The sequence below is a fragment of the Gastrolobium bilobum genome, unplaced genomic scaffold (genome assembly GCF_033153095.1).
Source record: "Gastrolobium bilobum isolate Gb01-03AN ecotype WA unplaced genomic scaffold, APGP_CSIRO_Gbil_v1 utg11781, whole genome shotgun sequence".
Lineage (NCBI taxonomy): Eukaryota > Viridiplantae > Streptophyta > Magnoliopsida > Fabales > Fabaceae > Gastrolobium > Gastrolobium bilobum.
Window position 1 is genome coordinate 117,625 of NW_026895233.1, and position 25,794 is coordinate 143,418.

General features: G+C 36.5%; 3 protein-coding genes across 4 annotated transcripts; 2 read left to right on the plus strand and 1 right to left on the minus strand.

Annotated features, from left to right (window-relative positions):
* The first annotated feature begins 231 nt into the window (after nucleotides 1-231).
* On the plus strand, nucleotides 232-5,340 carry LOC133300995 (KH domain-containing protein HEN4-like). Of its 2 annotated transcripts, none has more exons than XM_061500599.1 (7): nucleotides 232-1,043; nucleotides 1,722-2,156; nucleotides 2,355-2,630; nucleotides 3,263-3,457; nucleotides 3,565-3,644; nucleotides 4,151-4,262; nucleotides 4,956-5,340. In XM_061500599.1, the coding sequence occupies exons 1-7, from the start codon at nucleotides 423-425 to the stop codon at nucleotides 5,031-5,033; spliced, it is 1,797 nt and encodes a 598-aa protein (XP_061356583.1). In that variant the 5' UTR covers nucleotides 232-422; the 3' UTR covers nucleotides 5,034-5,340. The 2 variants fall into 2 exon arrangements, with proteins under 2 accessions (XP_061356583.1, XP_061356574.1); XM_061500590.1 differs by having other exon boundaries at nucleotides 4,970-5,340.
* Nucleotides 5,341-7,012: 1,672 nt separating this feature from the next.
* Nucleotides 7,013-10,536, plus strand: LOC133301009 (pentatricopeptide repeat-containing protein At5g65570). The gene is made up of 2 exons (XM_061500608.1): nucleotides 7,013-9,128; nucleotides 10,412-10,536. Exon 1 carries the CDS (start codon nucleotides 7,024-7,026, stop codon nucleotides 9,052-9,054), a length of 2,031 nt encoding a protein of 676 aa, XP_061356592.1. The 5' UTR covers nucleotides 7,013-7,023; the 3' UTR covers nucleotides 9,055-9,128; nucleotides 10,412-10,536.
* On the minus strand, nucleotides 10,434-14,141 carry LOC133301018 (probable 1-deoxy-D-xylulose-5-phosphate synthase 2, chloroplastic). The gene is made up of 9 exons (XM_061500617.1): nucleotides 14,076-14,141; nucleotides 13,795-13,959; nucleotides 12,615-12,765; nucleotides 12,234-12,505; nucleotides 11,869-12,142; nucleotides 11,476-11,783; nucleotides 11,086-11,367; nucleotides 10,716-11,000; nucleotides 10,434-10,584 (listed from the first exon to the last, which is right to left on the minus strand). Exons 1-9 carry the CDS (start codon nucleotides 14,124-14,126, stop codon nucleotides 10,438-10,440), a joined length of 1,935 nt encoding a protein of 644 aa, XP_061356601.1. The 5' UTR covers nucleotides 14,127-14,141; the 3' UTR covers nucleotides 10,434-10,437.
* Between the last annotated feature and the right edge of the window lie 11,653 nt (nucleotides 14,142-25,794).

Here is a 25,794-nt window from a genome sequence, read left to right on the forward strand (position 1 = left end):
GGATAGCTCTGTCTTAATATTAAAAATAAATAAATCAAAAGTAAACATTCAACTCTATAAAACAGTTTAGAGATTCAGATTCCCCCGTTAACACACATTATTTACCTTGACAAAATTGAGGTTGTTACAGTGTCCTACTGTAACAACAACACTATTGTCAATTTGACTACAAGACATAACCTTAATTTTAACTAATAAGTCCAAACATAAATACAAATGGTCTATGATGCTCTCAGAACCGCGTTCCGCGTTACTTCATTTCATTCCATTCCTTTCAATCACTCCACTGAACCACTTTCTCTCTCATGAATCAGTGACCTCCATGAAAGGCTTAACCTTATGCTTCAGATCGAAGTGACCTCGCGCGTGCACACTAACACCCATGAGAAAAAGATCCCACCTTGTAATCCGTTACTCCCATAATGGAAGACCCCACCTCCTCTGCCGCCGCCGCCACCGAAACCGAACACCACCATCAACATCAACATCAGCATCAGCATCAGCATCAGCATCAACCACCGTTTTTGAATAGAAACAACCGAGTCAAGCGACCCGTGTTCAAGGTGCTGCCGGGTCAGATCGCGTTCCGCTTGGTTTGCCACGCGTCCGTCGTGGGAGGTCTGATCGGCAGCTCCGGCGCCATCGTGTCACAGCTCCGGCGTGAAACTGGGTGCAAAATCCACTGCGAGGATGCTGTACCCAACACCGACGACCGGGTCATATTGGTCATCGGGTCTGTGTCGACCCGAAAAGGGATTACATTTGGTGATGGGGTTGATGGGGAAGTTGAGGTTTCGAGTGCCCAGGAAGCTGTGCTTAGGGTTTTTGAGCGAATATGGGAGCTTGAGGCCGAGAAAGGGGTTAACGCTAACAGGACCTTCAACGGGGAGGTTTTCTGTAAATTGCTCGCACACACCTCTCAGATTGGTGCCGTTGTAGGTAAAGGAGGGAAGAACATAACCACCATTAGGAACAATAGTGGTGCCAAAATTAGGGTTTTCCCTCCTCCACATTGTGCCGCTAAAGACGAGGAGTTAGTTCAAGTGAGTTCATTTTGTTTATTTTTTATTTTTTATTTTTTTGAGATTATGAGAAATCTGGATATATAATCCTGATTCACTCTTTGATGAACCTTAGTGGTTTTGTGAAAGACAAAGGGGTTTTAGCTGTTAGCGTTTAGATATGCGTGGAGTTTGAAGCCAAATGAAAATAACATGACAAATATTATGTTTTTAATGGTCAACGCCTTCACCTTTATTTTTATTTTATTTTTCTCTGGAAACTTGCATCTTAAATGCTGTATCGCATAATTTGAGATTGTGGGCAAGTGGCGTCTGTTGCAAAATTACAATGGAGAACTTGCAAGTACTTAACGAATTTAATCTGATCTGTCTCTTTGCCAAATGTCAATATTGAATTCCCTAGTAGTACAAATTGTCATTTAATTTCCCTTGTAATATGGGCACGCCTTCTTTGTTTTGTTCCTCCGTTTGCATCTCATCTGATACGGTGAGAGTATACGTGCTTTTCATGTGGCCATCTACCCTTAATTTCTGCATATAATTTTAATGGGGGATCAAGTTGTCAACAAAGAAATTATAGATCCCAGTTCCATGTTTGGAATTTCTTTTCAGCAACTCCCGACATAACACCATTCACTTGTCATTGAAATGACTATTTAAATTTCTTTTTCTTTATCTGGGAGCTTGTTTGATTGGCAGATAACTGGTGCAATTTTGGCTGTAAAGAAAGCGCTGATTGGCGTATCTAATTGTCTTCAAGATTGTCCGCCATTAGGCAAAGTTCCAGTACCTTTGAGCACAACAACTGTTAGTTCTTCTGATAGGTCATCCCTTGATCCACATGCTGAACTATTTCCTAACCTTAATTCATGGTTACCATCCATGGAAGGTTTATCTATTTCTGATGCTTCAAAACGGACAACTAATTCTAATGGAACATCTAGCAATGACTCAAAAGGTACAGAAAATGAAGTTGTGTTCAGACTACTTTGCTCTAATAATGTAGCTGGGTGTGTGATTGGCAAAAGAGGGACAATAGTCAGGGCTCTAGAAAGCCAAACAGGTGCTTCTATCATATTTGCAGCTCCTTCAAGTGAGTTTGCAGAGCGCATTATCACCATTTCTGCTAAAGAGGTTAGTCATATGAGGAAATTGCAATATGCTACAACTGACTCTGGTAATAGTATTTCCAGGATTTTTTTGCCCCCTTTTTTCTTGTGCATATGTTCATGCACTGACAAATAATCATGCATTTGATAGATCTGTATGTAAACACATTTTGGATTGCCATAATTTTTATTGTTGATTTAGAATTGGCTTTTGTTCATCCAGAACCTTGAATCTAGTTATTCTCCTGCACAAGATGCTGTTATTCTTGTCTTTGCTAGAATTATTGAAGATCACATTGGAAAGGGTTTTCTCCCAGTTTCTAGTTTGGAATCACCTGTTACTGCGAGACTTTTAGTTGCATCAAGCATGGAAAATTGCTTGAGTGGCAATGAAGGTCAGGTGATTTCAGAATTGAAAGGAGTAACTGGGGCTGATATACAAATATTGCATGGAGAGCTGATTCCAAATGGTGCTTCAGATAATGATGTGATAGTACAGGTACTCTTATTTATTTTATATAATTCAAGTTAACTTTGTTTTTTTGAAGGATCTTAAGGGTTTAAATTTCTCACCTAACACTATGAGCTTCTTGTAATCTTTTAGATCTTGATTTTGTTATCATATGCTGATATCCTTTCATGATAAAATGATAGCTTTTATTTGTTGCGAAATTTCCAATTTAAATTTCCCTAAGATGGAAAACAGTTAACAATTATACTTGGCAGAAGCTCTGCTTAACTTATGCAAATGTATTCAATAAAATAAAATGGGAGACATCCAACCAAAAAACACTCATCATCTGTTAGGTTCTTTCAGGTACCTTCTGTGCATTGTTGTATATTACTTTGCAGTATCCTTCCAATCCTTGTTCTTTATGCTTAGTGATTGATGTAGAGTGATGCTTTTGTGTACCAGCATAGGTTAGGTGTTAACTGATAACAAACATCTTATTTTTTTTTTATTTTTTTTGGTATAAACAAACATCTTATTTTGTTGCACTGGGTTGACTACTAAGGCATTCAGGCACTTAGAATAGACTGAGTTTCTTGTTACTGTCTATTTTATGCTCCAACAATATTTTGTTACTGTCTCCTAGTCAAGCTCGTACTCAGAGAGGATATTTCATGCAGATCACTGGTGGGTTCAGATGTGTACAAAATGCTCTGCATAAAATCACTGGTAGAATCAGGGATAATCTTTTGCCAAATGAGGTGCCTGCTGAAGCAAGAATGAAATCCAACTGGAAAGTGAATAAGGATCCTGTAAAGGGTAATAATTTTTCCCATGGAAAATCCGCTTTTCCTTCTGGGAGGTTTCTGCAGCAGGTTTCTTCACCTCCTTTGTGTTCACTCTCTTCTGATTTTTACTACAACTCTTTCTTGTTCTTCCAAGGCTTTAGAAAGAGATTATTTAGGAGTGTGTATATTTGTAGAATGCAGGGGTGCATGCTGAAACAATCTCAGATAATGGAGAGTTACATACGGATTTAAATGAGAATTTGGAACGTGGCAGGTCAGTAAAATGCAATACCGAATATAAGTTTCTTTTTTGCCATTCTTTTCCCTTTCTTTTTTTCTTGTTCCAAACTTAGCAAAGTTGAGCATTTTGCGCTTATTTTCCGTTATACAGTAAAAGTTTGTTTGTTGCCCTAAAAGTTCTCTTTAGAGAGCTATCATGTTTTTTTGTTGTAGTGATCTTAGGATTTAGAGATCAATCTTATATTCAACTGGGGACAGATATCAAGCAGATAGGCACATAAACTATATAGCTGTAATTTACATTATCATAAAAAATAGATTTAAGTAGGTTACGTTTTGTCATATAAATATTCAATTAGTAAGGTCTTAGATTCCCAAATCCCAATTATTTGATATTGAACCCAGTGGCAAAGTATATTAACTACAAGTCAATAAAACAAGTAACACATTGCTGTGCAGACAAGTATCTCAATTTGTGAAGACATCTTCAGGCTTTTGATCTTTCTCTCAGCCTTTGTGCTTGATAAAATCTTTTGGCAGGGGAAACAAGCTTGCTACTGTGACAAATACTACCGTGGAGATTGTAGTTTCTGAACATGTCTTTGGTTCTGTTTATGGTGAAGATGGCGGCAATTTGGATCAAATCAGACAGGTGCTTGACAATTCCCTTTATAAAGATATGATGCATTATTAATTGGGGTGAATAGGGTTTGGGTGGTTATGCTTTCTTCTGATTAATTGGTGTGATTGGATCAATTTGGATTTTAGAGAACTAATAATTTTTAATTAGGTCATCCCCCCCAAAAAAAAGAAAATAAAAATTTTATTAGTTAATATCTATGTAAGAAACTTGCATTCCGTTTTGTTGCATTTGTTTGGTACTGCAACTGGCCAAAAATTAAGGTAGTCTTTGATTTGGTTGCACTATGGTAAATTTATTGGCCATTATCAAAGTTTAGCTTTGGCATTTCATGCATATTATTATTTGAGATGGAATAACATAGATTTCTGGAAATTACGGACATTCTTTTGACATCAATAAATTGTTATTGATAATGTTGAGAATTTCATGATCATGATTAGCTTTTTTATGTTTTTGAGATTGTCCACAACAGAAAATTTTAAGTGCATATATATCTATTTGCTACATAAGCTCATACACGCATAGACATATTAATTCCCAAGATATTACCAAATTTGGATTTATGTTTTAGTACACCATAAACAATGTGAATCCTGTTTGTTATTATACTACTATTAGTCTTCTACTTAAGCAGTTGTTCTCGAGATGTTTCTGGAATCCTGAAATGGTTTTACAATGAAGTTGGTATTAATATGCGTCTAGAGTTGTGGGACCAGATTTCAGGTGCAAGTGTTACTGTTTATGATCCTTGCGTTGGTACAAGTGGAGGGAGGGTTGTAATATCTGGGACACCTGATCAAACCTTTGCAGCGCAGAGCTTACTTCAAGCCTTTATTCAAAGTGGACAAATAAGTTGATGATGGAAAGCAGCATTTCATCATGAGTTCTTCCTATATAACAACGACAACCTTCACTTTGTAAATATGGATTCACTGTTTTCCTTAAAAGATGATGCTTACTTCCTATAGACTTACAAAGATAGATTTTGTTCGGTTTCTCTCTCACTCTCTCTCTCTCCCCCTTAAAAGGGGTGGGGGAGTTGTCACTGTACAATTCATCATTTTGCTCCATGACTTATAAAAGTTCATCCTCATCTTTTATTTATTTATTTGCTTTTGATATTTTTATTCATATGTCCATTTTTAATACTAGAGTTTACGTACACAATAATAGGTGAACTTTATACACAACATTTGATATTGCGTGAACAATTAAAAAAAAAAAAAAAACTGATGAGTAAGTTGGAGAACCTGAAATAACATTGTCGTATTATTTTACTAGTTGAACAAACTTCTGTTTCCTTGTATGGTTAAATTTAATTTTAAATATCTTTGAGATCATATCAATACTTTATCATATTTTCGGATATAATGTAACAATGTGACGTTCTAGTGTATACTATTGTTGATAGTATAAATCATCTCTGATTTTGACTCTTTTGAAAGTGATCATTTGTGATTTTAATTCTTGTTGATATGCTTAAATTTAACAAGTAAACAATTTTTCTTTTTTACTAAGAAATGAAAGAAATCAAAGACATGAAGCGAACTTGATCGGGGTTGGTGAAGCTCGTTTCAACTCCTGAAAATCTTCTCATTAACATTATATGGGTAAGTGGATTAAGTTGTTCACCAGATAAATTGAAGCTTCTAAGTTGGCTAAAACCCTTGTGTCCCAACGTTTCATTGAAGTTTTAATTTGTTTTGTTTTTGTCTCTCTTTTTGGGCAAAAAAAACTTATTAATTGCGATTTTAAAATAATTTACCCGTTTGATGGCATTTTCAAAATATCCGGTGTGCAACTCACTATATCTCTAACAAATAATTTAATTAATAATTAATTATTATTCTCTATGTACTAATTACTATTCATTATTATTACACCCCATAAATATGTAAAATATATTCTACCTGAAAATAATTATAATAACCCTATTTCTACCTAAAAATGTTGCATCTTTTGATACGAAAGATGGTTCTCTAAAGCCAATTAAATGCTCTGGACTTGATTTTGTCAGGAGATGGAAATAGAGGTTTGAGACAAATAGTATGGACCAAGGTTATATGAAGTCATTTTAGCCTTAGACAAGCAGAGGATGAAAGAGGGAGGTGAATTGAGCTTGATTATGGTCGAGGTGAAACTTTAGCAAAGTAACAGTAAATTAAAATGATGGAGAAGATGATGCTTTTAATAAGGTAAAACCTTCTATTTATAGGATGAGGGAGATTTCCTCTAAGCAAAGGAAGTGTGAGGTTATTTCAGCCATGTGGGCTCCATTATGGTGTGAGATAATATGATCCCTAACATGAAAAAAGTCATATATGCATGGAATATGTGAGAGATACATATATTGAGGAGCTACATACTTCGCATATTATGTTTGAGGCCTTGTCAAGTAACCGTTTGGGCCAACTGGGTAAGGCCATTTGGCCAGTGTAAAACAGAAATAATCACTAATATTGTTTGCAGATGTTTGTGTTTTTTTTTTTTTTTTTTGGAATAAACATAACTTATATTAGTTGATTGAGTTTTTTTAAATAAAATATAACATGTTACTTAAATGGCCCTATTTTGGATTGGAAAAATTACTCGTGGAGCAGCACCATACTATTATATATAAAGATTCCAAAGACGTTAGAATAGTTTTGTGAAAGAAGAGAAACGAGTACGGTTGTTAACAACTTCACATAAACCTCAATTTATCTTGTCTGTTCTTTTCTTCATTTTATTTTAATAAATATATTGAAGAAGAAAAATAAAACATGAAAATATGAATTTCTATTCCTCTCTGATTGCACAATGCGCGCACACAAAATCCTTAGCTACCCTTAGAGCAGTTCACACCCACGTCATCAAGTCAGGTTTCTCGTACTTGTTGTTGGGCCACAAGCTCATTCATGGCTACATCAAATGCGTTAGCCTAGCTGAAGCACGCAAGTTGTTCGACGAATTGTCCAACAGACACATAGTTACTTGGAATTCGATGATCTCTTCTCATGTCAGCCATGGGAAGAGCAAAGAAGCCGTTGAGCTCTACGGCAACATGCTTGTGGAGGGTGTTTTACCTGATGCGTACACGTTCTCTGCTATCTTTAAGGCTTTTTCAGAGTTGGGTCTCCTCCGCCATGGCCAGAGGGCTCATGGGTTGGCTGTGGTTTCGGGTTTGGAGGTCTTGGATGGGTTTGTAGCTAGTGCACTTGTTGATATGTACGCCAAGTTTGATAAAATGAGATATGCTCATTTAGTGTATGACCGTGTTTTGGAGAAAGATGTTGTCTTGTTCACTTCATTGATTGTGGGTTATGCTCAGCATGGTCTAGATGGGGAAGCTTTAGAGGTTTTTGAGGACATGGTCGATAGGGGAGTCAAGCCTAATGAGTACACTCTTGCAAGCATCTTGATTAGTTGTGGTAATCTAGGGGGTTTAGTTAATGGTCAGTTGATTCACGGCCTTGTTGTTAAGTCTGGTCTAGAATCTGTTGTTGCTTCACAGACTTCACTGCTTACCATGTATTCAAGATGCAGCATGGTTGAGGATTCCATAAAGGTGTTTAATCAGCTTGCTTATGCAAGCCAGGTGACCTGGACATCTTTTGTAGTGGGTCTTGTGAAGAATGGGAGAGAGGAGGTTGCTGTGTCAATATTCAGGGAAATGATTCGTTGTTCAATAAATCCAAATGCTTTCACATTGTCCAGTATTCTTCATGCATGTTCAAGCCTTGCAATGCTTGAAGTAGGGGAACAAATCCATGCCATAACCTTGAAAATAGGATTAGATGGAAATAAGTATGCTGGTGCAGCACTGATTAATTTGTATGGAAAATGTGGAAATACAGATAAAGCAAGGTCCGTTTTTGATGTATTAACTGAGCTAGATGTAGTATCCATCAATTCAATGATCTATGCTTATGCCCAAAATGGTTTCGGATGTGAGGCACTTCAGCTATTTGAAAGAATGAAAAAATTGGGACTTAAGCCAAATGGTGTGACATTTACCAGCATTCTCTTGGCATGCAATAATGCAGGATTAGTTGAAGAAGGCTGTCAAATATTTGCTTCCATTCGGAATGATCACAATATTGAGTTGACAAGAGACCATTTTACTTGTATGATTGATTTGCTAGGGCGGTCTAGGAGACTTGAAGAGGCTGCAATGTTGATAGAGGAAGTGAGAAATCCAGATGTTGTACTATGGAGGACAATGCTAAATGCATGCAAGATTCATGGAGAGGTAGAGATGGCAGAGAAAATTATGAGAAAAGTCCTTGAGCTTGCTCCTGGGGACGGGGGAACTCATATCCTCTTGACAAATCTTTATGCTTCAGCTGGAAAATGGAACCAGGTGATTGAGATGAAAAGCACAATAAGAGATTTGAAATTGAAGAAAAGTCCTTCAATGAGTTGGGTTGATGTTGATAGAGAGGTTCATACTTTTATGGCTGGAGATTTGTCTCACCCAAGAGCTCATCAGATTTTTGAAATGTTGAATGAATTAATAGAGAAGGTTAAAACTCTGGGTTATAATCCTGATACCAGATTTGTGTTGCAGGATTTAGATGAAAAGAAGAAGATGAGTTCTTTATATTATCACAGTGAAAAATTGGCTATAGCTTTTGCCTTGTGGAAGACTGGTGGTAGAACTACTACTATCAGGATTTTCAAGAATCTTAGAGTTTGTGGGGATTGTCACAATTGGATAAAATTTGTTTCTCTACTTACTGGGAGAGATATCATTGCCAGAGATGCCAAGAGATTCCATCATTTTAAAGGAGGGCTATGTTCCTGTAAAGATTACTGGTGAATCACATTTGATATATACTAACCCCTCTAGATGCCTACTTAGCCCACACATCGTATCTAGCCTGTGAAGGAAAGGTAAACCATGCATGATTATTCATCTGGACCATTGTCTTATCATAAGTTTTAACTTTAATTAGTTATACCATCCCCAACACAGATCTGTGTTCAATACTTAATAAAGATGTAAATCTCAAAATTTTGGACCATTGAAGATCTGGGTTTAATCCGTAAGGAATTCCTAATTCAATTATTTCTTTAAGATAAATGCTTCAATGTGGTATATAACTTAGTTTGGCTCTGATTCCTTCATTTGTTTTCAAACAGAAACAAACAAAAGTATAAGAGAAAAGGTATACGTATGATCAAGTCTTCCCTTCTCTTAGATTTTTGATAAAATTGAAATTTCTTATTATAAAGTAATCAATTGTAGCTAAAACAAGAAAATTTTAGATGTACATAATTTTTTTCTGAGATTTTTTTTTTTAATTTCCCTATTTCTGTAAATGTGCTATCCCAACATGAAAACTGTACGATATATTAGACTTTGATATTGTGTTAATTGTGACTTTTTGAGTTGTTAGAGATCTAATATAATTCATGACATAGTATTATAGTCTCTATGATCAAATCCTTATTTTTCCTATTTTTCTAATAAAAGGTTAAATTTTAACATAAGGTAGGTGGGTATGTGCATTGTCCATGCTTCAAACATAAAGGGCTCATTATGAAGGGGTGTGTTAGGGATATAATATAAAACCATTCATGTGTCTTCACTTAACTACTTAAACTTTTGGAATATTTGGTTCATGACATGAGTTTTCATCAATATTTGTTTTACAAGACAACCTTCCAAACATGCAATATTTTCTCAACTTTGATTTTAAGCTACGCAAAAAGTGAATCAGTGACGATGGGAATGGACTATCTATGAAGTTAGATTAGCCGGTATTTGTCTTTTAACAGATTCCGGCAGAGGAATTCGACCGAGTGGTAACTGTTTGAGCTTCTGCTAGTAATTGGAACCTTGTCATTTAAATGATGTTATTGGTGAGTAAGGCTAATTAATCACTGATGAATATCCAGCATGAACTGAATCGATATTGATAATAAAGTCACTACATCATGACTCTGAGTTGACATCAAGACAGGGTCAGTGACTGGGTTCAATTATTGAAAAATTGATCGGCAAATTTGTATCTTTAATTTTGTGACTTGCATGATTTTGTTGCAAGGCAGCTAAAGTCAGTATCTCTTATTTCTGTTGCATGATTTTACAAAGGTAGCTATTAGAAACTTTTACTAAACTACAAAGCCAATATGGAGTCTTCTAAGAGTATGATTTGTCTTTCTGGTTACAGGTCAAAATTCATATCTGTTTGGTATTTTACTTGAACAAAAGAGCTTCTTTTGGCCTTTCCATAAGAGATAAGACTGTTGCCGCAATGTGCTTTAATGTAAGTCCTGCTTCTTCTGTCTGATCTTGTGCTGATCCGTGCTCGATGTATCTATCAGGAAGCATCATTGATCTCCACTGCAGGAAAAACTCAAATGAGAATTAGAACTAGAAAAATGGAGCCAGGTACAAGGACTGATAATCTGAAAATGAAATCATGGAAAGAGTGATCTGTGATCTGTCTACATAAAGGAAGGTTTACCATTTACCTTCAGAGGTCCATCCAGGAAACCAGCTATGCTTAGGAACTGTGAAACATGTGATCCAAAACCTCCGATAGAACCCTCTTCCACTGTGATGAGAAACTCATGCTCTTTAGCTAATAGCTTAATGAGATCAGTATCCAAAGGTTTGCAAAACCTAGCATCAGCAACTGTCACAGAAAAGTCTAGTGTTTTGAGCATTTGTGCAGCTTGCAGGCATTGTTGAACTACAGAACCATATCCAACAATAGCAACTCTGCTGCCTTCTATCAGAATTCTGCCCTTTCCTATCTGCATAACCAATTTTTTTTTCCATTTGATTACTTTTTTATCCAGTATTATATATTGAAAATGTCTGTTGGTTACTTATGCTAACCTCAAGTGGAGTTCCTTTGTTATTGAGGGGCAAACCAGCTCCAATTCCATTGCCTCTTGGAAATCTAAAGCAGCTTGGTCTGTCATCTATGGCCGCTGCTGTTGCCACCATGTGCATCAGTTCAGCTTCATCAGATGGAGCCATGACCACCATGTTGGGCAAGCAAGCCATGTATGTGATATCAAATGCTCCACAATGGGTGGGTCCATCTGCTCCAACCAAACCAGCTCTATCTATAGCAAATCGGACCGGTAGTTTCTGAAGATCTACATCGTGGACCACCTTCATACCCAATATAAATCACAAATATGAGATGTTTTGTGATAATTGAACTGACATACATGATTAAAATCAGTGTCTGCTATATTTTGTCTACTGTTATTGGCTCACCTGATCATATCCACGTTGCAGGAATGATGAATAGATGGCACAAAATGGCTTGAGACCTTCTGCAGCTAAACCAGCTGCAAATGTAACGGCATGTTGTTCAGCTATCCCCACATCAAAGCAGCGGTTTGGAAACCTTTTTTGGAAATAATTTAGACCTGTCCCTCCTCCCATTGCTGCATGAATAGCTACTATCTTATTGTCTATTTCAGCTTCCTTTATCAAAGACTCAGCAAAGTACTGGGTGTATGCAAGTGTCGAGGATTTTGGCTTAAACTGATGGCCTGTTGTTGGTTCAAACTTAACAACACCTGAAAGTGTGAGTGAGTATGAGCCTTCTTAACAGTTTCTCCTCATAATTCTGTCAAGACAAGACAAATAAAGTTCCATTCTCACCATGCATTTTATCAGTAGCTGCTTCTGCTGGAGGGTATCCCTTCCCTTTCTCTGTCACAACATGAATCAAAATTGGCCCTGCTATATGCATTGCTTTCACTTTTCCAAAAATGGTGACCAGATCTTCAATGTTGTGACCATCCACAGGGCCGATGTAGTATAACCCAAGCTCTTCAAAAATTGCAGAACTGGAAGCACTGACCATACCTATTGCATGCTCATCTACCTTGGCTGCAACTTGCTGTGTTTGTCCTCCTATTTGCTTTATGGTTCTCTTTAGCAGATAAAATTGGAGTCAGATTGAAATTTAACATTAGAACTGAAACCATGAAGTTTGGTTTCCAAGAAAAGTTTGAGAAGTTTACTTGTGCAGCTACTCTATGTTTGCAGAATTTGGTGCTTGCATGAATTTTGCTTAAAGTACTACTGAGGGCTCCAACTGGAGTTGCAGGACCGTCAACTGTAGCAGTTGGTAAAGAGACTTGCTTGTTGTCATTAAGTATAATTATCATGTTAGCGTTAAGGAATCCTGCGTTGTTCATGGCCTCATAAGCTTGGCCAGCAGTCATTGCTCCATCTCCAATCACTGAGATGACGCTGTTGTTCTTTCTCAATAGATCCCTTGCAACTGCCATCCCTGTAGCAATTTTTGTGGCCAAAAATTGAGAGCATTGAGAATTTTTGTCCAACTTTATGTACATGGGCATTTGTTTCATAAAATGTAATGATGTTTAAGATAATCTCACCAAGACCAGCAGATATACTTGTAGAACTATGCCCTGTCCCAAAAGCGTCATGTACACTCTCGTCTCTTTTGGGAAAGCCAGCTAGCCCTGAGGTTTTCCTATTGGTGTGCATCCTGGACCTTCTGCCTGTGAGAATCTTGTGTGCGTATGCCTGCAATTTGATTGCTTCTTAAACCAACTTACACAAAACATGATATTAGATTGAGTTTAATATATGTTTAGGGACAAAACACATAAACAGATCATTCTAGCACAAGTGGTTGAGTTATAGATAATTGTTTGTGTTGTTAAATGTGGACTAAATTTTTTGTGATAAAAATTGTTATAAACTCTTTGTAATGTGTATCGTTTTGTGCACAACGAAGTTGGAATAATGAAAGGATATGGTTATTAGTCTTTTTCTTTGTTGTGGCTTAGGCAATGTTTTATATTTTGGTTTAGTGGATAACAGAAATTTAAAAATTTGGTTGTTCTTAGAGTTGTCTTTGGTCCATATTATTTGAATAATTAAACAAAATATTTATTTGCCGAGTTATTCCTTATTTTTAAGCAAATTAAACGATCCCGAGTAATTATGGAAAAAAACAAAAAGGAAAGAAGTTAATGGTCTGTTTAGTTATTGTTGTTAAAAGCAGTTTTATGTTTTAAAAAATAATAAATTAATAGAACTTGTTTGTTTAGAACCATTGTTTTTTTTTATGAGTTTTTGAAATTTGTTTTCCAAACGATGGGTTTTAAATTCAGGAGAATGAGAACAACTTAAGAGGTGTTGTCAATTTTTTTTTTTTAATTCTCTTGTGATTATGAAAGATCATTAATGATATTCCACTAATTAAATTAAATTTCTTGTCAACTTTAGATTGCACTCAAAAATCATAGGGTGAGAGATGATCTAATTATATTCAAATAAGATTTTAAGAAGCTCATGATTAACAGTAACTTTTTAGAGCACACATTTTGATCCAATTATATTTAAATAATTTTTTTTTGTTCTCTCATTTTTAAAATCAATTCTAAGTTTTGTATTGCAAAACATTTTTGAAGAATAGAAGAACAAAAATTAACAAATCCAAACATGTCCTAAATTTCATTATAAGAGCAAATTTCTCTACTTGTGTACAATTAATTAATTTGATTTTCTATTGAAAATGAGGAACAAAGAAGAGAAGCAAAGAGTGACCTGGTGCCCAACATCCCATATAATCTTGTCTTCTGGGGTGTTGAAAACATGATGCAAAGCTACTGTTAATTCCACTACTCCCAAGTTTGAGCTAAGATGCCCACCAGTGTTTGATACTGTATGTACAATGTCTGCCCTTAGCTCTGCAGCAAGTTGTTCCAGGTCCTGACAAATATATATGCATTATCTTAACCACAAAAACAGTATAAACTATATAGAGAGAAATAAAATAACTGTTGTTTTCCTTCACATGGCCTCCAACACTTTAATAAATGGTTCACCTGTGTGGATAGATTCTTCATATGAACAGGGAAATTGATTGTATCCAGCATTGGAGTCACAGGTTTATGGCCTGAATAATTGATCTTCCACCCATCTTTCTCTTTCCTTATAATTGTCCTTTCCCCATCATCCAAGCTTCTTGCTGAGGCTCTCACACAGAACTGAAATACATGCAATTAGACACACATCACTATCATCATTGCATGATCAAGAAATGTGATCCTTTTTTGAAAGTAAAAATGGATGAACATATATAAAGGAAATGAGAAAACCATACACGTAGTGTTAATGTCTATGTTATTAAATTGTTAGAGCATAAAAGGTAATTGAAACATGGTAGTGTGTAGAGTATCTAGTGAAACATGGTCATAGACCTCTTTTGTAAGAGGGGAAAAAAGAAGAAGATGTGGACGTGTGATTCACCAACCTCTTTTGTACAACCATGGTTTGGACTTGAAGTTTTGTGGCATGGAAGCAGAGAGTGGTTTGGCTTAACGAAGGTGCCACAGAAAGCCATGGTTTTTGAAATGAGTGAAAGGGAAAGGGTAAAAGGGTGTGTGTTATAGGAAGAGAGGTGACGACAAGAATCAGAGCAACCTACAACTACATAACGTCATTAACGTGGTTTGTGTATATTAGAACTAGGTGGAGGCGTGGAGCACCAACAGATGAAGGCACAAGAGTTTTCCTTTTCTTTGTTTTTGCTTTTTAATATTATGTTTCACTTAATTATTTTCTTACACTTTTAATGTCTTTCCTTTTTATATATTTTTCCTATATAAAATAGATATAAAAAGAAAATGTACAAAAATATATAAATAATGGAAAAAATATTTATCCTTTTAAAGAACGTATAATTATGTCATTTTAAGTGAAAGAAAGACACAATTTAACATTTTTTTAATTTAAAATTTAGATTTTAAAAAAAATCACTCATTTTTTCTTTCATGATTTTTATTGTTTGTGTCTTTCTCTCATTTAAAATGATATAACTTTATATACTTTAAAATAATAAAAACTAAATCCATAAATAATATTATTGTTTGCTTTTTAATGTTTAGATCCCAATTTTGTATTACTTTTTATTTTGATTTTTGGCAACAGCATTTAAACATCGCTTGGTGAGAGTTTTTTGGTTCATTGCATTTGCATCGGCTCATCTGGTTGAAAGGATGGGGTTTTTATTTATGAGTAGTCTTTTCGCACCAAAATCCCATAACGCTTTGAAAATCCTAGATCCTAGTTAGTTGATTTTTTAAATTTTTTTTAGATATTTCAACCGGTTCATCAAATAAAACAAAAATATTAAATTCTTCCCAAAAATAGTATTGAAGAAGATAAAATACATACTCTCATCTTCATTTATTTAATTTTCTAACGCCAACTAAACTACCATCGTTTGGTCTAGTTAGTTGAATATCGAATACCATTTTTTACATTAAATTTTCAAAGGCTATTCTTTTTTATTTATTATTATTATTATTTTAAATTTTTTTAGGGTGGGAGAGGGTTATAATTCTTTTGTGACTAATTAGCATAAAGAGTGAGAACATTTTAGGACTCGAGTGTAACTGAATTAAGAAAAAAAAAATTAAATTACATGAGTTTAAGTAGAAAAAATGGCCAAAACATGTGCATGGTGCTTATAGAATGAATGTATTCAGGAGAAATTATTTTCTTATATTTAAAATCATTAAATTCAAAATAATTTCCTTTAGAACAATGTCAATTGTTACATCAAATGGTATTAATTTTAAAATAAAACTTCAAAATTTCAAACTACAATATTTTTGAATAAAATTAAGTGTCATTTATTATAAGATCCAACAATTCATTCTGTTATAACCTTAACAGATGATATTATAATATCAACAACGGCGAGATCCAACAATTTTTTTTTTATGTAACATTGAAAATAATATTCCAATTAAAAATATCCTCAACTAATTCATCATCTATCACTATCCAGACACATTTAATGGGCGCACGCTTCTGATTTTATTTTTGAGCCTTAATACATGACTTGGTCCAGCGTGACCATCTGTTATGCCGCCCGGACTGCGCATACCCAACTGCTTTAGTCAATGAACGAGGGCTTTAAATATTTACTCTTCTTTAAATTTATTATAATAACAATAGTTCAAAGATTCAAAATTTCCTTTTTTTAATGCATTTATGTAATAAATTTCTTCCATAACGTGTACACAATGCTATTTATTAATAATTACCTAACTCGTAAATGCATGTCGGTCTTTCTTGGAATAAGAAGAAAACTCTGAGTAAAAATTTATTGATGCGAGTAATCTATGGACATTTGTTAATTAAGAAATTACAAAATAAAAAATTTAATAAAAATTTGTAATATTTTATGTAATTTTTCAAAAAAATTAGTTTTTTAGTTAATAATCTTTACTTTTAAATTCTTAGCAGGAACTCTTGATGCACTTGTTAACATTCATATATTTATAATGGATTTAATGTTTTTGCTTTTGTTATAATTTTTTTTTGTTGGGAAAATAAATCTTATATTATAACAGAATTCTAATCTCATATCATAGATAAATCACGTGTGAGACTCACCTATTAAAAAAATAAAAAAATGAGCAACACACCTTTTTATGTTATGTGTAGGAAGAATTTGTTTTCTCATACAATAAAAGAAAAACAAACTTTTTTTTCATTCTTTATCACATTCAGTCACTCGTATAAACTGAGGGGGTTCGACTAATTTTTTTTTTCTTTGTTCTTTTTATAATGGAATTCATTTATTTTTATGTGAATGGACATAATTTTTTTTTTCTATAATAAAAGCATAAACATTTTTTCCCCATTTAACATACCTTTTTCTTGCTATACAATCCAACTCTCTTATTTTTCCAACTATCTTATCATGTGAATTAGGAGATGAAAAAGAAGTAGCAGAATGAGTAGGTTTTGAGGTATTTTTTTAGAGAGAAGTGTGTCATTTTAAAGGATATAAAGTTATGTCATTTTAAGATAGAGAAAGAGATAGATAAAGGAGGAGAGAGAGTTGACAAAAAAGTAAAGGTGTGGGTCCCACCTCTTTGTGAGAGTGAAATGATATAAGTTGTGTCATTTAAAAGGATAAACACTTTTTCCATATTTTAAACATGATATATGTTGGTTATAAAATGTTGGTTATAAAATGTTGGTTATAGTTCAGTTGGTGTATGAGAGCTGAGCAGGTGGAATAAGAGTATGTGTTCGATCCTTTTCAGTATCACCTTTAGAAAGCTGAGCAAGTGAGGATAAGAGTATGTGTTCGATCCTCCCTAGTATCACCTTTAGAAAGGGTTTAAAACCTTAATCCTAAATCCACATCGAATCGGACTAATCGCAAAGCGATGAATCGATACAATATTTTTAACTTGCTTCAAGATTTTATTAATATTTACTTAATCGTTAAATTTGATGATTAGGTAGGTACAACAAAAAGAATACCACAAAAAATTTAATAAGAATTGAATTTAAAAGTTGATGATTGTCTCGATCCTGATTAATTAGGTAATTAATGAACCGGTGAAAATATTTAAAAGTAAAGTTGATGATTGCTATTTTGAATAAAGGTTTAATTGATCTGATGCCTAACTCATTCTTAATAAGCATCTAAAATAAACCTTATCATATACCAAAAATCTGTCCTCTAACTTTTTTTTATAACCGATTACAATTATCTTTTTAAGATGAATTAGATCTCCCAGTATTCTCACAAATTAATTCTTTAAACTGTAGACTAATCCAAAACTCGGACCGTAATATGATATTTCGGTATTTCTTTCCCCTCCCAATGTATCATTTGCTGAGACTCAAACAGTATTTCTTGTACCCACCTTGCTCAATCCCTACAAGAGCAGCCCCATTTGGATTTGTCTTTTTTTTTTTTGGTAAAATCGCTAACACGTCTTTGAATGAATGTAATAGCCATCTGGATGCATTGAATCCATTTAAGTATTCTTTCGTATTTTCATGTATTGTTATGATAAAAAAAAAAAAAAAAAAATCCATCAGCTTACTAAAAATAAAATAAAATTAAAGATCAAACAAAAACTCGCGGGCCCAGAGAAAAATCTATATTTTATGATGATCATTTATGAACTAAGTGAGTTTATCTTTCAATTTATTGTCCATTTCAATTGTATTGTATTCACTTATTTCATTTTTTTTTTCAGGGATGTCCTCACCAATTCCTATATGATATAGAGCGAGAAGGCTTTTGTCATTAATTCCCAAATTACTTTACCTAAAATTCGAATCAAGAGCTTTCTGTCCCAGCTCCTTCAGCCCAGCTTGCTTATCAGCTAGGGGTGGCACACAAGAGAAGTTTCTGTCACATTTTTTTTTTTTTTTTTTATATCAAGTTTGTGTCACATTCAATTGGCAAGCGCTTGAACCGCAGTAAGTTAGATTTCGGTTATCTTTTAAGTATGATCTGAGATAAAGATTGATCATATCATGAATTAGAGAAGAAGCTTTTGGTATTTGACATTGTCGCTTAAAATTATTAATGTAGCTTTACCTAATAGTTTAGAGTTGAATTGGTTCGTATCAGAGTCTCAGTGACCACATTTTAATTCCAGTAGACTCTCGTGTGAGGGGCGTGTGTGTTAGAGATAGATAAAATCATTATTGTAGTCTCACTCATCCGCTTAACCTTTTGGTTGAATTTATAAATTACACATTTGCAACTCAGAAATTTGGATTTTACCCGATCTTCCGATCGACGTCAAAACAGATCCTAATGTCTTATGTAATTAAAATGTCAGCTGAATTGGAGAAAGTTCTTTGGCCTAAGGACTTAAAAGCTCTCATTGTTGGGTATGTCTTATACTTCGTATGCTGATGAAGGCCCTAATTATCGGGGTCAGTAGAAAGGCAACTGGGGTCCCGCTCTCAGGTGAGCGGGCGAGGGTCCGGGGGGCAGCGCCCCCAGCCCCGTAGAGACTAGGTACTATTGTGGGCCTCTGTTTTATTGTAATTTTCTTAGCAGTTTGGCCTTAGGCCCATGAATAGATGCTGTTAGGGTTTTCTAATCCTATTTATATTTTTCTTGTAAATCGAGTAACTTGTAACGAGTGGCGGTGAGGAGAATATAGTACAGACAAGCTGGACGTAGCCTTAATTGGGTGAACCAGGGTAAATCATCGTGTCAATCTCTTTACTCTTATCTCTTTTCTGTTTTCTCAATTTTGTGTGATTGTCGATTTCCAACATTTGGTATCAAGAGATTTGGTTCTGCGACCAGGGTTCCTGTGACAGATTGGGGTTTCACGATTTGGGTTTTTCTGTGCATAGAGAAAACTGCGAAATTGATCTAGAGAGGATGTCGACTGGCCAAGCACGAATCGAGGTTGAAAAGTTAGGAGGAAAAGGGTTCGAGTTATGGAAGCTGAAGACGGAGGCTCTGCTCGTTGATAGGGACGTGTGGTACGTGATCGAAGATGATAAGCCATCGGTACCAACGAAACCTGTCGGTGATGAAACGTCAGGTGAAGGCGAGTCGAAGGAGTGGACCAGAGACGATCGAAAGGCGTAAAGCCTGATCTGGTTATGCCTGGCAGATAACGTTCTGGTGAACGTAACTTCTAAGAAGACCGCGAAGGATCTCTGGATGAAGCTGGGAGGTCTCTATCAAAGCAAGTCACTCGTGAACAAGTTGTTCCTGCGAAGGAGGCTCTACAATCTGCGGATTAGCCAAGGTGATTCTTTCTCTGCTCATTTAAATGAATTTAATACTATTTGTGCACAACTTTCGTCTATAGACATTAACCTGGATGAGGAAGACAAAGCTTGCACCTTGTTGTGTTCACTGCTCAACTCTTGGGAGCACATCATTGTGTCAATTGGTACTGGTGTTAATAAATTGTCGTTTGAGATAGTTGTTGCTGCCTTATTGTCTGAGGAGATGAGAAGGGTAGGTTCTGAAGGTACCAGCAATGAGGCTCTGGTTGCTAGAGGGAGGAGTGGTGACAAATCAAAGTCTGGTCATAGAGGAAGATCGAGGGGACGGTCAAAGTCCCGTGATAAATCTGAAATGAGGTGCTGATGGTGCAAACAGGTTGGACATCTGAGAAGGAATTGCAGAAGTAAAAGCTTAGGTCCTGAGAAGCGGGATGATTTACAACCTTATGCTTCGGGTACAAAGAAGGATGATGATGATAGTACAGGGGACCTGTACATGGCGTTTGACAGTCATAGTGATTGTAATGACTGAATTATTGACACTGAAGCATCGTTTCATATGACACCTCATAGGGAATGGTTCTGCACCTATGAATCATATTCTGGCGGTACAGTTAGAATGAGAGATGACACGACTCATGCAATTGTTGGGGGGGGGTGGAAAGGTAAAGCTGAAGATGAGTGACGTGACAGTCAAGAATCTGTCGGGTGTGATGCATATTCCGGGGCTTACCAGAAATCTGATCTCCGTTGGTAGTATGACAGATGCTGGTATTAATTTTATCAGTGACAAGTATTCTTGCAAGCTGACTCGAGGAGCTTTGGTTATTGCAAGAGGAGAGCGTCATGGTAAATTGTGGAAACTGCTGGGTAGCACAGTATTCAGTGGTGAAAGCTATGTTTCAGAACAGGCGGAGGAGGACACTGCTATGTTATGGCATAGGAGGCTGGGGCATATTGGAGGAAAAAGTCTGGAGACTCTAACATCAAAGAAGCTGGTGGATGGAATTCCGAGCTACTCTATGGGGTTTGGATTTTGTGAGCATTGCCTGCAAGGGAAGCAAAATCGGGTATCTTTTGATTCCATAGGAGGAAGATCTGAGGGGATTCTGAACCTGATACAAAGTGACGTGTTTGGCCCCACACATGTAGCATCACATGGAAAATCAAGGTATTATGTTTCTTTTACTGATAATTTTTCAAGATATGTGTGGTTATATTTCTTGCGCAGCAAGGATGAAGTGTTTGATAAATTCCGCGAGTTCAAGGCTTTGGTGAAAAATCAGTTTGATCGAAAAATCAAGGTGCTGAGAACTGACAATGGAGGAGAATTATGTTCAACAAAATTTGACCAGTTTTGTGCGAGCAATGGGATTGTAAGACAGAAGACTACGCCCTACTCACCTCAACAGAATGGGGTGGCAGAGAGGTTGAATCGATCTCTCATGGAGAAAGCTCGGAGTATGTTGAGCGGTGCAGGCTTGACAGCTGAGTTTTGGGCGGAGGCAGTGGCTACTGCTTGTTATCTGAAGAACAGATCTCCTACATCGGCCTTGAAGGAGAAGACTCCGTATGAAGCACTGTTTGAAAAAAGGTCAGACGTATCTCATGTCAGAGTTTTTGGCTGTGAAGCATATATGCACGTACCCAAGGAGAAAAGGAGCAAGCTTGACAGTAAATCTGAAAAGTGTATCTTTATTGGGTACAAGGAAGGCGTCAAAGGTTATAAGTTGTGGAATTCGGATACTAGAAGTGTAACTTACAGCAGAGACGTTGTATTCTGGGAATATAAGTTGAATCAAATTTTTCCTGAAGCTCTTGAAAAGTCACAGATAGTGGAGTTGGATGTGGGTTTGAAAGAGGATACAGTAAACTCACAGGTTAAATTGGAAAATTTGAGTCTGTTATCAAATAGTAAAACAACTTCCTAAAGATAAGTAACTACACCTAATTACAAAAGGACTCAGTTATACATATCCTAACAAACTACATGTTACAACATATCACAGCAAATCATAACAACATATAGAATCTTCTATTCCAACACTCCCCCTCAAGTTGGAGCATGAAGACATGAAATGCCTAACTTGGAAAGAACGGCAAGAAATGGAACACGACCAAGTGCTTTGGTGAAAATGTCTGCGAGTTGCAAACGAGAACGAACAAAAGTAGTTCGAATCGTCTTAGAAACCAACCTTTCCCGGACAAAATGGCAATCAATTTCAATGTGTTTAGTTCGCTCATGGAACACAGGATTTGCCGCGATATGTATAGCGGCTTGATTATCACAACATAATTCCATAGGATCATCATGGATAACATCAAGTGAAGCAAGAAAAGACTTTAACCATATCAATTCTGCTGTCGCGGCAGCCATGGAGCGGTACTCAGCCTCTGCTGAGGAGCGTGAGACAGTGAGTTGCTTCTTTGTTTTCCAAGAAACAGGTGAGGTTCCAAGCATAATGAAGAACCCAGAAACTGAACGGCGAGTTAAAGGGCAGCTGGCCCAATCTGAATCACAGAAAGCATGAATTTTGAGATCACTTTTGGAAGAAAGGAGGATACCTTGGCCAGGATTCATTTTGATGTATCTTAGTACCCGAATGGCAGCCTCATAATGTGCTTCCTTTGGAGCTTGCATGAACTGTGAAAGAGTGTGTACTACATAACTCAAATCAGGACGAGTGATCGTAAGGTACACTAGCTTGCCGACAATTCTTCTATAGCGACCTGGATCATCATAGTCAGGTCCATCTGCCAGAGCTAAGCGATGATTCTGTTCAATTGGAAACTGAACCGGTTTACAATCCAACAAACCTGTTTCTTTGAGGATATCTAATGCATATTTTCGTTGGCACAAGAAGATACCCTCATTGCTACGGGCAACCTCGATGCCCAAAAAATATTTCAAGTGACCCAAATCTTTAATTTTAAAACACTTGTTAAGATAAATCTTAACCTCTTGACATGCTTGGGAATCATTTCCTGCCAACACCAAATCATCAACATAGACTAGTATGGTCAAGAAGGTAGAACCACGCTTCAAAGTGAACAAAGTGTGATCTGCTTCGGATTGAACAAAACCGTATTTAATAAGTGAGGAACTCAACTTTGCAAACCAATTCCTGGGAGATTGTCGTAAGCCATATAACGACCTTTGCAAACGACACACTTTTCTTCCTTGTCCTTGATTAAAGCCTGCCGGTATGCGCATATACACTTCTTCGTCCAGTTCTCCATTAAGAAACGCATTATGAACATCCATTTGGTGCAAGTACCAACCTTTTGCAGCTGCAACCGAGAGTAGAGTTCTAACACTCACCATTTTCCCTACAGGAGCGTAAGTTTCATGGAAATCTTCTCCTGGAACTTGATGATTACCTGCAATTACCAACCTTGCTTTGTAGCGCTCGATGCTACCATTGGAATGATATTTAATTTTATATACCCATTTACATGGAAGGGCATGTTTGCCTGCAGGTAAATCAGTGATAGTCCACGTATTATTTTCTTCTAGTGCATGTATCTCCTGAGCCATAGCTTTACGCCAAACATCATTGGTCATTGCTTCTTTAAATGACCGAGGTTCACTACCTGCATCAATAGCAGCAACAAAAACTCGATGTTTTGAAGAAAAATTGTTAGTATTCACATAGTTGGCAATTGGATACCGTATACCTGAGGTGGAGCTAGAAGAGGTGAGACTGGGAGTGTATGTATGTGCCTCAATCAGATTACATTTGTAGTTACTCAAATAGGACGGAGGCCTTCGTGTGCGTGCTGGACGAAGAGAATCGTTTTGAGCTGATTCTGCACTTCTTTGCACAAGTTCGTGAGCTGAATCTTCATTCCTTTGTACGAGAGCAGGAGCTGGATCCTCACTCCTTTGCACTTGATCAGCATTTGATGTAGAATCTTCATTCGGCTCCCTTTCAGACTGATGGACACTCCCCCTATCTTCCAACTGCACTTCTGCCTCACAATCATTTGAAGTTGATTGAGATACTGGATTGGCAGAATCATTAGAATCTATTGGTATAAATGTAGGTAATGATGGGCTAGGTGTAGGCACACTTATAGCAACAAAAGGAAACTCATCTTCGTGGAAACTGACATCTCGTGACACAAAGAATTCCTTAGTATTAAGATCATACACTCTCCAACCTTTCTGCCCATGAGGATAACCAACAAACATACACCGCCTAGACCGTGGACTAAATTTGTTTGTAGGTTTTGGTTGTGTCACCGCATAACATAGGCAGCCAAATATCCTTAAGTGACTGTAATCAGCAACAGATCCATGCAAAAGCTCATAAGGAGTTTTGCCATTGAGAAGCTTTGTGGGAGTTCTATTAATAATATGAGCTGCTGTCATCACACTCTCTCCCCAGAATTTGATTGGCAAGTTTGCTTGAAACAAAAGAGCACGAGACACATTTAGAATATGCCTATGCTTCCGTTCTACCCGACCGTTCTGTTGCGGCGTATGAACACAGGATTTCTGATGAAATATACCATTGGCAGTGAATAATTCAATCATCTTGTTGGAAGTAAATTCAGTTCCATTATCTGATCTAATACTCTTAACTGTTGTATTAAACTGATTTTGCACCATTAAAAGAAATTTTCGTAACACACCAAAAGTTTCACTTTTGTCACCCATCAAACAAACCCAAACAGCACGACTGAAGTCATCGACTATCGTTAAAAAATAATAAGCACCAGAGAAAGAGGAAGTGCGGTAAGGACCCCATGTATCACAATGAAGAAGATCAAAAATTTTATTACCCTTTCGATCACTAATGGGAAACGAGGATCGATTTTGTTTGGCACGATAACAAATAACGCATGCCTTATTGTTTACATTGCCAAATCGAATGCTACTAGAAAAAGGAATCAGAGAAAGTGCTTCGGATGATGCATGGCCCAACCGCTTGTGCCAAAGTTCTTGCGTATCACTGGAGCGAACTGTTAAAGCTGCTGCTTGGCTTGGTCGAAACACATACACACCATCCCTGTGATCACCCAATCCAATCTCCGTCCTCAGCTTGCGGTCTTGCAAAACACAACTATTATTAGTGAATACCACATCAACATTATGTTGTCGTACCAACTGAGATACAGATATCAAGTTACACTTTAAATTTGGCACAAATAAGACATTGGATAATGAAAAGAAGGAGTAGGAGATAGCTTCTGTTGAAAACATAATGTTGATGTGGTATTCACTAATAATAGTTGTGTTTTGCAGGACCGCAAGCTGAGGACGGAGATTGGATTGGGTGATCACAGGGATGGTGTGTATGTGTTTCGACCAAGCCAAGCAGCAGCTTTAACAGTTCGCTCCAGTGATACGCAAGAACTTTGGCACAAGCGGTTGGGCCATGTATTTTAACGATAGTCGATGACTTCAGTCGTGCTGTTTGGGTTTGTTTGATGGGTGACAAAAGTGAAACTTTTGGTGTGTTACGAAAATTTCTTTTAATGGTGCAAAATCAGTTTAATACAACAGTTAAGAGTATTAGATCAGATAATGGAACTGAATTTACTTCCAACAAGATGATTGAATTATTCACTGCCAATGGTATATTTCATCAGAAATCCTGTGTTCATACGCCGCAACAGAACGGTCGGGTAGAACGGAAGCATAGGCATATTCTAATTGTGTCTCGTGCTCTTTTGTTTCAAGCAAACTTGCCAATCAAATTCTGGGGAGAGAGTGTGATGACAGCAGCTCATATTATTAATAGAACTCCCACAAAGCTTCTCAATGGCAAAACTCCTTATGAGCTTTTGCATGGATCTGTTGCTGATTACAGTCACTTAAGGATATTTGGCTGCCTATGTTATGCGGTGACACAACCAAAACCTACAAACAAATTTAGTCCACGGTCTAGGCGGTGTATGTTTGTTGGTTATCCTCATGGGCAGAAAGGTTGGAGAGTGTATGATCTTAATACTAAGGAATTCTTTGTGTCACGAGATGTCAGTTTCCACGAAGATGAGTTTCCTTTTGTT